The sequence below is a fragment of the Alosa pseudoharengus genome, unplaced genomic scaffold, assembly GCF_046254945.1.
Source record: "Alosa pseudoharengus isolate Yale_2024_CS ecotype anadromous, Long Island Sound unplaced genomic scaffold, YU_APseudo_1.1 YU_APseudo_1.1_scf_12, whole genome shotgun sequence".
Classification (NCBI taxonomy): Eukaryota; Metazoa; Chordata; class Actinopteri; order Clupeiformes; family Clupeidae; genus Alosa; species Alosa pseudoharengus.
Genome location: NW_027468587.1, coordinates 8,823,990 through 8,839,956, shown reverse-complemented (window position 1 = coordinate 8,839,956; position 15,967 = coordinate 8,823,990). Strand labels below are relative to the sequence as shown.

General features: G+C 44.2%; 2 protein-coding genes across 2 annotated transcripts; both read right to left on the bottom strand.

The window, feature by feature from the left end:
* Positions 1-2,459: 2,459 nt before the first annotated feature.
* On the bottom strand, positions 2,460-5,080 carry LOC143118303 (uncharacterized). Its single transcript, XM_076279379.1, has 3 exons — positions 4,951-5,080; positions 4,362-4,662; positions 2,460-4,170 (listed from the first exon to the last, which is right to left on the bottom strand). The coding sequence occupies exons 1-3, from the start codon at positions 4,975-4,977 to the stop codon at positions 2,477-2,479; spliced, it is 2,022 nt and encodes a 673-aa protein (XP_076135494.1). The 5' UTR covers positions 4,978-5,080; the 3' UTR covers positions 2,460-2,476.
* A 2,663-nt stretch (positions 5,081-7,743) lies between these two features.
* On the bottom strand, positions 7,744-15,854 carry LOC143118887 (uncharacterized). Its single transcript, XM_076280023.1, has 4 exons — positions 15,599-15,854; positions 12,446-13,444; positions 10,692-11,677; positions 7,744-9,850 (listed from the first exon to the last, which is right to left on the bottom strand). Exons 2-4 carry the CDS (start codon positions 13,440-13,442, stop codon positions 8,375-8,377), a joined length of 3,459 nt encoding a protein of 1,152 aa, XP_076136138.1. The 5' UTR covers positions 13,443-13,444; positions 15,599-15,854; the 3' UTR covers positions 7,744-8,374.
* Positions 15,855-15,967: the final 113 nt, after the last annotated feature.

Below are 15,967 nucleotides of genomic sequence, written 5' to 3'. Positions count from 1 at the left end.
TTATAAAATGTCAGGCACGGAAAACATAGTCAGCACTATCACATGCTTCCTGATATACTAAACTGATATTTTTTGGACATAGAGCTGGCAATGTTGTGCTAAAGCTTTTCTATTTTCACAGGTAGGTCAGACCCATAGCCTATTACAAAACTCTCTAGTGCTTAAGCTGGGTGACTTGGTGTGTATCATATATCATCAAAATTAATTTGGAGATGATGCAAAAGGTAGATGGCCATAAAATATAACTTAAAAAGTATCAAGTTGTTGCATACTGTTGTTCAAGATGCTTTTTCAAGGATCTATATTTAATATAGATATAGATATATCTATATTTAATGTTTATTTTGTTCTCTGCAAGAACTTTAAACAACTGTAAATAGATCAAATTAGGGTGTGTTCATCTGTCCTGTGATCAAACACAGACACACACTTACACTTATTCTTACATACACATACTATCTATTGCTATAATGTTGAGGAGCCAAAACCTGAATGAGATGAGCTTGTGAATTTTGAAATACAATGAGCAACATCAATAATCCATTCATTGTCCATTTTAGAATTTAAAAAATGTCTTCTGCCTTTTTTATTTCAGTTTTGTAATGTTAAGAATTATGAATTAAATAAGATAAATTATACAACGGAATTACGTATATATGAGTGCAATATATGGGCCTATTTCTTTTTAAGTGAAAATGATGATGATGATGATGATTCCTAAGTGCACAGAGTGTAAAGTCTTTTGAATGATTCTATGAGACCATAGCTTAATACTTTTCAAAAAATCTGAAATTAACTAGCAAGGAAGTGGAGTGTGCCGGATGGGACTAATGGATAAGTTATGAAGCCAATTGAGCTACAATGAAGTCAAGGAATAAAAGAGTCAAGAATTATCTAATGGAGGACTTCTCTTACAGCAGATGAAAGTAAATCTGTATAATATATAAAACACACATATCAAAGTGCTTTGGTAAATTTATTGAGGCAAGATAACCACTGCAGACTGAAAATATGTAACAATCACATAATCTTTTTTTTTGTATACTGGATGGATGACCTTTGTGGTTGTGACTACTAACGTCCACAAGATGGCAGTCTAATACTACTAAAACACTGCATTGCAATTCAATGTAAATATGGCATGATGTGCTTTTAAGTTCTGAAATGCAAAAATGCAGTACAATAAACTGTAATTCATAAAGACAATAACGCACAGGTTGAAGGGAGGTTTGTAAATGTCACTGACATACGATTCAGAGGTTACAATTATACATACAACAAACACTTCAAACTAGCCTTTTGGTTACAGAATTGTTATTATTCAATTATTATTCAAAGGTTGAAATTTGAAAAAAAAAAAAACACAACCGAAAAAAATAACATTATCAGCGTGATTCTTTAAAAACTCACGTACATTTCTAGAAAACAAAAATGCCACGACCATTACATATGAAAAGAAACCAAATCTTCATAAATGTTCCTAAAATTACTCTCTCCAACAGTCAAACCATAGCAAGTTCAGTGTCATATTGTACAGCTGGTTTTACAGATTGGTATCACATGTTTGAAAGCATTAGTTTCTCAAACAGGAAAAGGCACAAAGGGGCTCAAAATGTCAAATTTGAACTCTGTTGTAGCATTCTTTAAGACTACAGAACCAGCCTGTAGATGGCTTTCATTTTCAGGCTTACGTAAGATGAGAATCGACTATCAAGGTGACAATGTAGATCAAAAAGATTGATATAACACAAACAGACTGACAATAAATGTGTACACGCTACACATTTGGTAAGGGAAAGGAGAATATTTCTGACACTGTTACCTAGTGAAAAGACTGGGAACTGCAATACTAATATATACTAATATATTTAGTAAAAACCATTTAGTTGAAATTATTTCAGTCACAATGGTATTAGAATGCTGTGCATGAGCCCTTTTAAAGTGCAAATTTTTGATTGCAATCCCAGACTAATTTAAGGACCAATATCACTCAGCTGTCCCATGCAGTACTCATAAGCACTCTGCACATGGGTGTCGATATGAGTGCAGCACACCTCGCTTTCATCCATTCCATTAGATTCCATTGTCTTCAACACCCCCCCCCCCCCCCCAGACCAGCTTTGCACTTTGCTGCCATCGCTGTGTAGATTACTATACAGTTCTATTGTAGTTGGTGCTGCTCCATACAATCCATTGTCCATCGAATGCACTCATGTCGGCGCCTATCTGCAGAGTACTTAAAGATGCCCCACCCCACGCTCGATGGTGTTTTAAGCCCCCACCGTCAACTTCAAGGCAGCTCTGCGACCGTCGACTTCAAGGCACCCTAACCTTAACGCTAACCCTTGCCTAACCCTAGTGCCTTCCATGCAGCGCTGCCTGGAAGACGACATTAGGGGCTTAAAACACCATAAAACCCACCCCACCCCACCACACCACACTCACCCCCACCCCGTTAACTCTTCCGTGTCTGTCCTCACTCTGCCCCCCCGCTGGCCCTCTCCACCCCACCCCCCCCACCCTCACCACCATAGTGCTCCAGAGACTGGTGCCTGTTCCTGGAGGGGGCGTCTGCGAACCGAAGGCCACAGTCTTCACAGGCGTACGCCAGCACTTTTCCCACGCGACCACCACCACCAGGCTTGGAGCTGCCAGTGCCACCAGGACCAAAGGAGCTGGGCCTCCCCCCAGCGCTCTCTCGGGCGTGGGACTGGCTGTCGGGCTCGGCCGCTCCGCTGCTGAGCCTGGCGTGGGAGGAGAGGCCTGAGGAGGCGGCGGCGGTGGTGGTGGTGGCGGAGGCCTGGCTGGTGCTGGAGCTCAGGTCGTGGGGCTCCGTGAAGGGGCTGCTGCCGGGGTTGGATCCCAGGCTGCTTGCGGGGCTCTGGCAGCGGCGCTCAGGAGCCGAGGACGATGACGAGGGCCCCCGGCGGGACTCGGCGCCAGGGTCGGGCACGATGCCGTGGACGGTGCGGTGGTGGAAGCGGATGCCCGAGCGGTTGGAGAAGCCCTTTCCGCAGAGGCCGCAGACGAACGGGCGCTCGCCCGTGTGGATGCGCGTGTGGATCTTGAGCGCGCCCGACTGCGTGAAGCGCTTGCCGCACTGCGGGCAGACGTAGGGCTTCTCGCCCGTGTGCGTGCGCTGGTGCGCCCGCACGCCGGCCAGGTGCGGGAAGCCGCGCCCGCAGTAGGCGCACGCGTACGGCCTCTCACCCGTGTGGATGCGCCGGTGGATCTTGAGCGCCCCCGACTGGCTGAAGCTCTTGCCGCAGTCCGGGCAGGCGTAGGGCCGCGCGCCCGTGTGCACGTTCAGGTGGATGCGCAGGTTGCTGTGCGAGTTGAAGGCGCGGCCGCACTCCACGCACAGGAAGCCGCCGGCCTTGGAGGCGTGCTGGGCGCGCTGGTGCTGCAGCAGCTGCGAGGGGCGGGCGAACGAGGCGCTGCAGTGCATGCACGGGTGCTGCAGCTGCTGCTGCTGCTGCTGCTGTGACGTCTGCGTCTGCGTCTGCTGCAGACCCTCCTGCTGCTGCGCGTGGCTCTGCTGGTGGCGCAGCAGCTGGGCACAGGTGGGGAACGTGCGCTGGCACGAGAGGCAGGGGAACGGCGGGGGGGACTGCGAGGGGGGCGGGGGTCTCAGCTGCGGGCAGGGCAGGCAGGACGCCAGCGGGCAGTGGTGGTGGTGGTAGTGGTGGTGATGGGCGTGGGCGTGGGCGTGGGTCAGGCGGGCATCCGTGCCCTGCTGGTGGTGCAGGAGCTGGGCACAGGTCTGGAAGCCGCGGTGACAGCACAGGCACGGGAAGGTGGCTAACTGTGCAGGGTGAGGGTGAGGGCAGCACGTAGCGGTGGCAGGGCCCGTCGAGCTCTGGGTGTTTGTCCCTTTATCTTGCTGCTGGGCTTGGCTCTGTTCGCCCGTGGCACCGTTGGCACCGCCGGGTGAGTCGCTGCCTTCATCCAGCGAGAGGCCAAGGCCCAGAGACAGGCCGAGACTGACCGACGAGGAGCTAGGGTCTTTAGCCTGCCGCTGGCGCGCGACCTGGGGCTGTGAGGTGGAAGACAGGTGACCTCTGAAGGGCTTCAGAGTCTGGAGAGCGAGAGAGGAAGAAGAAGAGGAGGAGGAGGAGGAGGAAGAGGAGGAGAAGGGGCAGCCTGGGCAATTGCATCCAGTGTGTTGAACTGAGAGATACAGAAAGAAAAAGCAGAGAACCACGACAAGTGGAAAGATGAGAGATGGGTTTCTGTCTCTATATACAGTCTATCAATTCAGTCAATTGAAGTCAATTCAAAGTCAATTCAACTCAATTACCAAAAAAGCCTGCAGACTGCACTGATTCAATTCTGTGACGACTAGACAAATTGTCACTTACACAGCTGTGCCTCCTCTTCTCCAGCGTGTCCACTCCTCTCCACTTGTAAGGAGAGCGGCTGCAGACCACAGACTACCGTGCCTTTTTCATGGGGGTGTCTAGACTGGACATGGGAGGCTGGGATAGCTTTCAGTCCCAGGGCCTCATGACCTGCTGTTTCCCAGGCAGAGCGCAGTGCTTCTTGTTGATGGTTGTTGTCTTTTCCTTGCTGCGGACCTGTTAAGGTGGTCGAAGCCGTGGTGGAGGAGGCCATGAGGTCCCCTATGAACTGGTGCATCTCCAACCAAGAGCATGGACCGCGCTGCGTGGGGAGGCGAGAGGAACAACGCAATAAGTGATTCAGCTAAGCAACAATATAATATTGGCTATCCTTTTTAGACATAGCACGGTGTTTAAGAGAACCGGACAGAACAGTTTGGATAGTCCATCATAACGGCGTAATCCTCTTAAAAAAATATTTACGAGCATGTATTTTAATTCGTTCGCACTTTAAAAGCTTACAACTGAGCGAGTTGTTTTGAAATATCAACCCACTCATCAGCATGGTAGTTATCTGACATTCACTTTTACCATACGAATAAGTACTCACGCTTGCAGCAAGCTTGTCTTTGTCCATTTGGCATGTGAGAGTCCAAAATCGGCTGTAAAAAGCGTCGCGTGGTAAAACGACAAATGTATAATTGTAACAGTCTAATGTGGCCACAGACTAACTGTCTGTTTCCCGTTTTAGCCAGCTAGACTGTGGGGAGCTGTCCGCTCCTTGCTTCGTTTCCGCCCCCATATTTCTATGATGTTATGGCCATTATTATCACAGTCAAGTTCAACCAGCAGTTTATTTCCGGGCCTTGGTGTCATGTGACTTATGAGTACGCCTGCCCGCTAGCTCTCCACATAGGCTAAGAATAATATTGCGGCCAGCGTGATATTAAAAGGACAACAGGCGAGAGAACCACCAACACCCTATTTTGTGAACAGGGCACATCCCTTTTTTAAGTTATATTTTTGTTGTCGTCTTAATCTTGTTACTTCGCCCGCTGCTCTCTTCATAGCCTGCCTTTGTTTTCTGATATTCTTACCCTTCCTTAGAAGAACATTTTTCGAATGTCCTAGCGTAATTCCATGGAGATGTACTTCTTCTATCGAGTTCTGCGAAACAAAGTAGCCTAGTGCCACGTTATTTTTTCCAGGATGTAGGCCTACTTGACACCATATTAGAGTCTTTTACGATTAGATTCAACTTTATTGTCATTGTGCATGTCGCATGTGCGTCTAACCAGAAGTGGAAAAAAGCAGGATAGTGCAACGTGATACAGTAGACAGCTGGTGCAGTATAAGGGCATTTCTCAGATTTCGGGCCTATTTGGGTTACTGAAATTTTGAAAAATAAAATTCAAAATTTTACTAATTGGTATGCATCAAATTATTAGTCATTTTGATAGGAGTAACCTTGTGAGCTTGGTTGAGACCACAATATAAGGGAATTTATGATTTTTTGTCATTTTTCAGGTAAATGTCATTACCATCACATCATCTAATATGTACATTTTAAAGATGAAATGGTCAATCAATGATCAATCAATGATCAATTATGATTTCACATGAAGTCTATTTTTATCTTGAACTTATTAGAATTGTTGAATATTACTTACAACATGAATTATAGTCGTATAAGTATCTTATTTTTTAATTTTTTCACTCGACCCTGGCTTGGAATTTCATTTATTTGAAATAAATGCCATATATCAAATCTGTTTTCATCCAGTGGCAATTTAGACTGTCCAACATTGTCAAAAATATCTAATTAATGTCATTTATTGTAATTTATACATAATCTATTGGCAAAAATATGCATGGTGATGGTGATGACATTGCAGTTCTGGTAATGACATTTGTTGCGGTGATGACAAATCACTGATCGTAATCTATTGCAATTAAATGTTTATAATTTAGAAACCCAAGTTGAACTGACTTTGTGAAAAAAAAAAACTTATTTCTTTTAAAAAGAGTACTTTAAATGTATCTGCAAAAATGTCATCACCAACACAGTCGTCATTACCACTACATTTCAAGCTATAATGTGCTGGTAATGACTGTGTTGGTGATGACATTTATACCGAAAAACTACCCTGAGAAGCAAAAATGATCACCATGCAAGTGTAGCTAGCTTTCTACATGTAATGTACATCATTTAAACTATTAAAGTCATTTTAAAATTTCAGGAATATTCAAAAATACAGAAATACAATGCGTATGGTAATGACACATAATAAGTGTACATGCCCAAAACGAGGGATAAAGAGTAGATTTTCTTATGTTTCTGGACATCAAGGCATCAATCTTTCTGCTTGACACCCATGTATTCCACTGTGATAATAGGTGACCATGGTTACCAAATATTTTTTTGATGAAAAAACAGTAGCAAAGTGCCTTTATGTAGAGTGTGCTGGTAATGACGGCTAAACCATGGGACAGGTAAACATTAAGCAAAATAAAGCAGGAAATGCATATATATGCATAATGTGTGCATGCAGTTCATTAGTTCAGATAACATTTAATTCATATGCATGATTTTTTAAATGAATTTTTGATAAATAATGTTTGAGATATGGCACAATATGTGAAAACTCTGGTTGCGGACAACACCAAAACACTGATATTGTACCATAAAACACCAATAAAATTTGTCTAAATCATGAGTAGGAGCAACCATTAAAAAAGTCTAGGCTTGTTTTTCTTTATACTAATTAGTGATGCTAAACATTATTAGATTTAATGTGTTTTTAATAGAATTACACCCTGTGGACAGAAATAGGCCCCGATTCTGGGAAATACCCATAAACAGAAGTCATAGCCTATAGTGCATTGTAGACAGTAGTATACAGTTAAGTGGTATGGTTTACAGTAATCTAAATTAAATATAAATATATGCTATGTATTAGCAGTAGCCTGAGCAGAATAGATATGGATATGCAGTAAGAGCAGTGTATGAACAACGTATGTGCAGTGTAGTAACAGTAACATTATAACAGTAATAAAAATAATATAGATATATGCAGTGTATTAACAGTAATATTGTAAAAAACAGAGTAAATATGGATATTCAGTATGAACCATATAGACAGGTATGTACAGATATGTGCAGTGTAACTAACATTATAGGAGTAGTAAAAAATAAGTGCATGTGCAGTAAGATCAGCATAAAGAGCAGTAGAATATGACTATGCATAAGTGTAATTACAGTATGTACATTTTATAAATATAAATAGAACACTATGGATGGGATAGGGTAGTGCAATAGAACACTATGGATGGGATAGGGTAGTGCAATTGTCCAGGGGGAAGTGGCTGTTGAGGAGCAGAACGACACCATTACAAACAAAAATGCAGTATATTGTTTATTTGAAGGTACACAACACTTTGCATATTCAACAGTCATAGCATGTGCCTCCTTTACATTCCATTGGCTTACAGTCGCTCTCAACAAAACTGAAGTATGAAGATTTCCTATTTTCCCCTAATGTCATTCACCCCACAGAGACGCAATCATTTTCCTGTTATAGTTCTTATTTGTTACCAACTTAGAAAAGGCATGAAAATGTATCATCTAAAACAGCAGTTTGTGGAAAAAAATATAAATAATTCTTAACTTAAGGAAATCAGACTATACAAGATACACAATATATTCAGACTAGGATGCTGGAAGAACAGTGCTAACTAATTCCGCTTTAAACCTATACATTCACTTTCAGAATGAATATTTTTTTTTCCATAAATAAAGAGTTTTATTTCATGTGAACCTTAACAGAGTGAGTACTCCACGATGCTTCTTTAAGACCCCCCCTATCTGAGGAGTCCATGGAATATAATATATATATATATATAAAAAAGGAATCTCTAAAGATCTAAAGAGAATGAATTCAGCACTAACTATGGACCCTCGCCCCCACAAAAAACGAAACAAAAACAAAAAACAAAAACAGACGTTGAACCAGCAACGTTGTCCTCAGGTGACACTATTTAACACTGGACCGTAATCTCTTACTGGGCGGACTGGCTGGAGGGGTTGCGTTGGGGGAGGAGAGCGCTGAAGCTGAGGGCGAGTAGGAGGAGGCGGACGACAGCAGCGACCCAGCGGGGGACAGAGGAAGAGTGGGGCTTTTGGCCAGGTCTTGGTCACCTTGCATCGCATGCTCCATGTAGTGCTCGATCAGGTCACCTTCCAGAATGATCTTGCCACATGTCACACACTCGTGCGGCTCCCCCTCCTCCTCCTCATCCTCATCTCTGTGTTCGTCCCTGAGGTCTACTTCCACTGAGGTAAAATAAGAGTCTTCAGTAACTTTCTTATTTGCTTCCAATTCATGGCGACTGTGACCCTGTGCAACAGTTTCTCCATTCACTTTGCTAATTGTATTTTCCTCACTCTGTGCTTCAGGGCTTCTATCCGAGTGGTTAACGGTCAACCTTAGGTCCAAAGGAGAGTCAAGATGACCAGGAGCCTGAGAGGATGTTTCCGTCTCGCCCTGTCGTGTCCGCTCCCCTGTGCTCTTGAAACAATCTTCAACGCGGCTTTCACTGCGGACATCTGTGATCAACAGATGTGACTGCTCCAGATTTTCACTACTGCTAATACTCACATCTGACATTAACAGATTAGATTGTTCCAGATGTTGTCCACTGTCGTCACCAAAAGCATCAGACTTCTTTATTACAGCTGGCAAACATAAATCTTCCAACTGTATTTCAGTCTTTAAATCTGATGATTTGAACTCATCATTAAGCTTAATCTCTCCTTTCAGAGTTGTCAATTTTTCTTCACTAACCCAAACCTCATCTGATTTCGGTCCTCTCTCCTCTTTCTTAACTTGTACCGTACTTGTTACATCACATATATTTCCAAAACATGAGGACATGCATGCTTCTGAGTAACCTGGGATTTCTGGTTCCTTCTTGATCACAGGAGTATTAAGGCAAGGTTGGGGAAGTGTCTGTAGCTGCTGCTGCTCACACGGAAAAGCCAGCGGAGCTGCAGTTTTGTCCAGTACAGCGGCTTCCAACACAGGGTTTGGAACCATATTTGCACGACTGTCTTGGGTTTGTGAAGGCTGGAGCGAAGCAGCAACACCGTTTTGATCTGTAAGGACTAACGTCTGGGGTTCAGCAGTGCTGACCGTCAGGTTGGAAGGGACCGGAGCGGACATGGGGAGAAACACTACCAGCGGGGTGTTAGGGGGAGGAGTCTTATCCAGTCGGAGCTGCCACGCCCCCTCTGCTGGCTGGCCGGGCATCGCTGGCACACCGGGCCTTGCTGGCACACCGGGCATCGCTGGCACACCGGGCATCGCTGGCTCAGGTGGATGCGTCTGTGGCACATTTACTGTGTTCGTTTCCTTCACTTTGCTTTGGGGTGGAGTGGGTGTAGTGTCTTTAGGGGCAATGGTGTGAGGTTTCTTCGCCGTCTTTTTTGGAGCAGGCTTTGTCTTTTTCACCTGCGAGGCAAACGGCATAGTGAATAAACGGCACCAACAACATTATTATGGCTTCTTTACATCACTACGCCTCTGATGGACAGCGGGTCAACAAACACAACGATTAATCATTTCTATTGTTACGTATAGATGCACAGCCGTATAATTAAGCAACGATTAATCATTTCTATTGTTACGTATAGATGCACAGCCGTATAATTAAGCAACGATTAATCATTTCTATTGTTACGTATAGATGCACAGCCGTATAATTAAGCAACGATTAATCATTTCTATTGTTACGTATAGATGCACAGCCGTATAATTAAGCAACGATTAATCATTTCTATTGTTACGTATAGATGCACAGCCGTATAATTAAGCAACGACACGAGGGGGGGTAGTGATGAAGGATATCGTCACGGCTGTAATCAGCTGTAAGAACGGGGACAAGTGCCGAAGGTAATTACAGACTTGGCGATATCCTTTATCAACATCACAACCACAAGTGTCGTTGCTTGTCATATTGCTTTTATACAACAGTTTCCATTACGAGCTAATTTAGTTTAAATATACAAACTTGTGCTTTCTATTGTTTATTTAGATTTTTGTTCATTCATCCTCCATCCTTCTATAGCCTACGTACTTGTCTATACATCTCATATTAAATTGAACAACCATCTGCTCTTTAATTACTCCATTTTCCCACTCAAATGTGACGTAATTGAATTAATGTAATGTTTACTTCACATTGGATAATTCAATGCAATACGCGGAGTGATTACTTTCTGGGGGGGGGGGGGGGGGGTGTTCCTTGTGACAACACCCGACTGATCAGAAACCTCAGTAAAAAGTAGCTCACCTTTGGAGGTGGGATGACGCCACAGTCCTTGAGGTGGAGGTCGTAGCCTTGTTGGTGCGGAAAGCCCAGGCCGCACTTCTGGCAGAGACAGGGTCGCTGTCCCGCGTGGCCGCCCATGTGCGACATGAGCATGAGCGCAGAGCGGAAGCCCATGCCGCACTCGGCGCACTTGAGCACCCTCTGGTGGGAGCCGGCGTGCTTCTTCAGCTCGTCGGCCGCGCCGAACGTCTGGCCGCACTCCATGCAGCGGATCTCGTCGCGCCGCTGCTGCTGCAGGACGGCCGCGCGGCCCTGCGCCCCCTGGTAGCCCCAGCACCCGGTCGCCCGCTTGTGCTCCTCGAAGTCCCCGTGGCTGGCGAACGTGGACAGGCACGCCACGCACTGGATGGTCTCGGGCTTGCACTTGTGCTTGCGGTAGAGGTTGGCCAGCCGGAAGTGCGTCTTGCAGTGCGTGCACGTGTACGGCAGCAGGCCCAGGTGCGAGAAGCTGTGGCGTAGCAGCGTGTTCTTCTTGCGGAAGCTCTGGCCGCAGTCCGAGCAGAGGAAGGCGCGCTGGCACGCGCGCTTCAGCAGGTGGCGCCGGAGAGACTTCTCGTGCCGGAAGCGGCGGCTGCACTTGGCGCACTGCGGCTGCGCCACCTCGCTCTTGTGCTTCTGCACGTGCAGCAGGCAGTCCTTCATGCACGTGAAGATGCGCTTGCAGTAGTCGCACTGGTAGAACTCGCTCTCGAAGTGCGTGCTCTCCAGGTGCTGCTGCAGCCGCTCCTCCGTCTCGAAGTTGGCCTGGCACACGCGGCAGCGGATGGGCACGGCCTGGGCGTGGGTGCGCAGGTGAGCGCGGTAGTTAGCCAGGTGGCAGAACTGCTTGTCGCACTCAGCGCAGCGGTAGGGACGCACGCCCGTGTGAAGGTGCATGTGCTCGCGGAGGAGGAAGCCGTTGGTGAAGGTCTGATGACACACGCTGCAACTGTGTTCTCCCCCCGCATCTAGGCCCAAACCAATATATTAACATTTGCATTTACATTCATTCTTAGTTGTTTTAGTTGTACTTTTTAGTTGAAAGAACATATTCTGTCATCCAGACAACGTCTTTTCAGGGAAGACCTCTGATATTTCAGGAAAACAATGCCAACAATTAATTCTGCACAAATTTATTCACAAACAGTATTTCTCCGTAGAGGAAGAGTCCAGGTGCTAAAATGGCCTATCTAATTGGGTGCATCATGGAATGAAAAACAGGATTAAGAAGTCCCCATACTGTTAAGCAGCAGAAATCCTATATCGGGCAGGAATGGGACCACATTTTATTCTCAAAACTCTAGCAACTGATCTCCTCAGTTCCTAAACATTTATAGAATGTTGTTAAATGAGGTGAAGCAACACAGTGGTAAAAATGCCCCTGTCTTTTTTTATACACATTTTACAAAGCGTTACAACTTTTTCAGAATTCGGGTTGTATTTTACAGATATTAGCACTGGAAGAGAATAGCCAAGAGTAGATCAAGCACAACTACTATATAGATGCTAAGTTAGTAGATCAAGATCAAGCACAACTACTTCCGTATTTTCCGGACTATAAGTCGCACTTTTTTTCATAGTTTGGCTGGTCCTGCGACTCAGGTGCAACATGTATATATTTATATATATGTTTTTTTCCTCTTAATGACACATTTTTTGACTGGTGCGACTTATACTCCGGTGCGACTTATATTCCGGAAAATACGGTATATAGATGCTAAATGTGCATACTGTACCTGGAGCAAACAGCTGGCCATCATCATCATCATCATCAGAGTCCTCTTCCTCCTCTTCTTCCTCCTCCACCTCAGAAACCTCACTGTCATCACTCTCATCCTGAGCAGTGTTTGCCCGACGAACATTTGCATCATTCTGGGATTCAGCCCCATCCTTCTCGGGCACGACCTCCTGTGCAGTGTTTTTCTTTTCAGCACAGCTCTGCTCGCCATCCGTGTAACGAACCACAAAGGCCGTCTTCTCAGTGCTTACGGATTTGCCACCATCGTCCTTTTTCTCTCCCAGAGCCAATGTCTGTTTTGTGACTACGACGTCATCGGCTAGAAGATCCGGCTTCTTTTCAGCGTCCGTTGGCTTAGACTGCTTTTTAGCGTTTGACTGCTTAGACTCTTTTTTAGCGTTTGACTCAGTAGAACTTTCTTTTTCAGGAACTATGCCCTTGTTGACGACTGTTAGAAATTGGGGAGACTGAGGCTGAGGCTGAATATTCGCCACCATGACTGGGGTAGACTGAGAAGGGAGTGTCCACAGGCCACTCTGGGGCACTATGGCCATAGGCAAATTTTTGGGCACTATGGCCATGGGCAAATTTTTGGGAAGAGTATGAATGTTCTGCTGAACCACACAAAGCAGACGGTGGTCCAGAGGAGGATTTATTACTGGAGGAGTTGTTTTAGGAGAATTCATCACTGGAGGAGTTGGTTGAGAAGGTGCTGGAGCTGATTTTGAAGTTGATGGATGAGTTGGATTAGAAGTTGCTAGAGGTGCTTTTGAAGTTGATTGAGGTGGTTTAGTAGGTGCTGGAGGTGATTCCAAAGGTTCTGGAGGTGGTTCTGGAGGTGATTCTGAACGTTCTGGAGGTGCTGGGGGATTTGGTGGATTGCATGAAGAATTGTTTTGTGATGTCTCTTTTATGGGTAACTCCTCATTGAATGCAGGAATATGATGGAAACCCAACTCTGTAAGCTGGATGTCTATGGTAAATTCAGATGCCATGACTGAAAAAAGACATGTGTTCATTACAATGATGCAGGAACAAGAACTGTAAATAAATATCAGACAGCATATATACACTGTGAGTGTATACTATTATTTATTTATTTTGCCAGTTTAATTTAGTATCTTGTTAATTCAGCAAATCAGCTATGCACTAACGAGAGAACTCCCACAACCCCCCAAGAACTGCCCCTAAGACTGGGCCCATTGCTCACATTTATGGTCATCTAACGTTGAATGTCAGAGTAATTACATCCTAAAACATACCTTAATGATATACCACAATGTATAAAGGAAGAATGTTTAAAAAGAAAAACACAATATATCAGATGGATTAGAAGAATAATTGGTAAGGAAGTACAAGATTATTCGACGGCCGCTTCTTTTCTAATAAATACTTATAATTAGCCTGACGTTGGGCTGGCACCCAGGCTAACTTACAGTGGGCTACATTAAATATTTCATGGCCACTAGATGGCGGCATGGCACTGCACTTTGCAGAGCTGTACCCTTACAAAAATGAAACGTTTGCAGCAGATTTGCAGCAATCCTGTGAGTGATTTGTGGGAAACAAATGAGTTCACTAGAAAATATTGCCAGAAGTTTGCCAATGTTGGCCGCTACAGGCAAACTTCCAGCAAAGTTCTGGCAACAATGAGAAGTTTGCCACAAGTGGCAAATGTGTTCACCAGTGATTTGCTGTGAACTTCTGGTGACTAGCCTAATTTGCATATGACATTGCTGCAAATTTGCTGCAATATTGCCAAAAGTTAACCGCAACTGTTAGCCAGAAACCTAATTTGCATGTGAAAATATGACCTTGCCGCATAATATGCGGCAACTGTTCACCAGAAACCTGAAATTTCTGTTAGGGTATACAGATCTGGCACTGGGTGTAAGGAAGTAGTGAAATGGCACCATCTGGTGGCTGTGCAGCAAAATAGCACCATGAAATATTGTAGGTAGGGTAAGGTAGGTAGGTACTTTATTGATCCCAGTAGGTCCCAGTAGCTTAAAGACATCACACACAACATACACATACAACATAAACAGGATGATAAAATAACAAATCCATATGAATAATATGGATACTAAATAAAATATCCTAAGGGATGTATAGGCATGAGACGCTTGCAGTGACAGGGCAGGGATTGACCCTGTGATTCAGTATGCATGGTAAAGTGCTCTATGAGAGTGTGTGTCATGGTGGTAGTGCAAATAAGTCCAATAGTGCCAGAATAAAGTCTAGAGACCAGCATTAAATATGGACAGTATAAGAGAATAATGTATACATAGTATATATAAAACTATAGCAGTGCAAGGATAACGTTTTTAAAAATGACAGCATTAAATATGGGCATTATGTTCAAGTATTACAGTTATGTTCAGTTAAGCTCACTCCAGGCTGGGGGAAGGAGGGAGCGGTTGTTCATATGGGCTAATATAGCCAGTAAACAGTGGGCAAGTACTTTAAATTATGGTAGAAAATCTTGTTTCCTTACTAATTATTTGTCTAATCCATCTGATATATTGTGTTTTACTTTTTAAACTTTGTTCCTTTATAAATTGTGATGTGATATTAAAGTATGTGTTCAAATGTAATTACTCTGACCTTCGACATTAGGCAAATTCTGTTATTCTTTTTGTATACATCTTGTACCAACATGTAGTTTATTATCAAAGTAAAATGGTTGCTGGCATAAGTGAGCGTCGTTAGCTTGAGCACATTTTCGAAGTATTGTTTTGATGTGTTGAATGAAGTCAATGGGAGACGTAAATCTCAGAATAGCAGTGACCACAGAATATTTCTCCGGATAGTCACAGCGGTGCTTGAGGGGCAATGCTTTGTTAGAAAATTAAACATACAAAAAAAAGTGTTGTTCAGCCTAACCTGCCTGGTAAGAAGGGGGTATTGCCGCGTTTATATTAACACTGACGTTAAGACTATCTAAAGATAATGTGGCAGGACCAGGATAAACGTAGTTCAGGTTAATAGTATTCATTATTTCCACAACGATCTACGTGATCTTAAGTGGATAACAATAGTATGGGGGGAACGTGCCCCTGGCCAGACTGGTACGTCGTACTATATTTGTTGCTGTTTGTGTGATGCAATTGGCATACACAATATAAATATAAAATGTAGTAGGACTTACCTGAGTAAAAAAAAGATATGAGTTGATGGTTCAGGAAGCTAACGTTAGCCTTATTGCAATGTTTACCATTACCTCACTCATCAAGTTAGCCTACCTGACAGAAAGCTTAACATGCATATGGTTCCGATATACACCTGCGAAAACGGATGCACTACCGATTGATGGAATGTGAAATAGTGGTTAAGTAAGCTTCGGAAATAAAGATTGTAACCTCACAAAACATCAGTCTTAACGTTACCACCGGTACTACCGCACTGGTATTCCTCCTCTTACTATCTATGGTGGTGTTTGTGGCTCCTTTTCTCCAACGAGAGCTGTGGGCTGCAAGATGTTAGTGTGTACTGACACCTACAGTCTAGGGGGAGATGT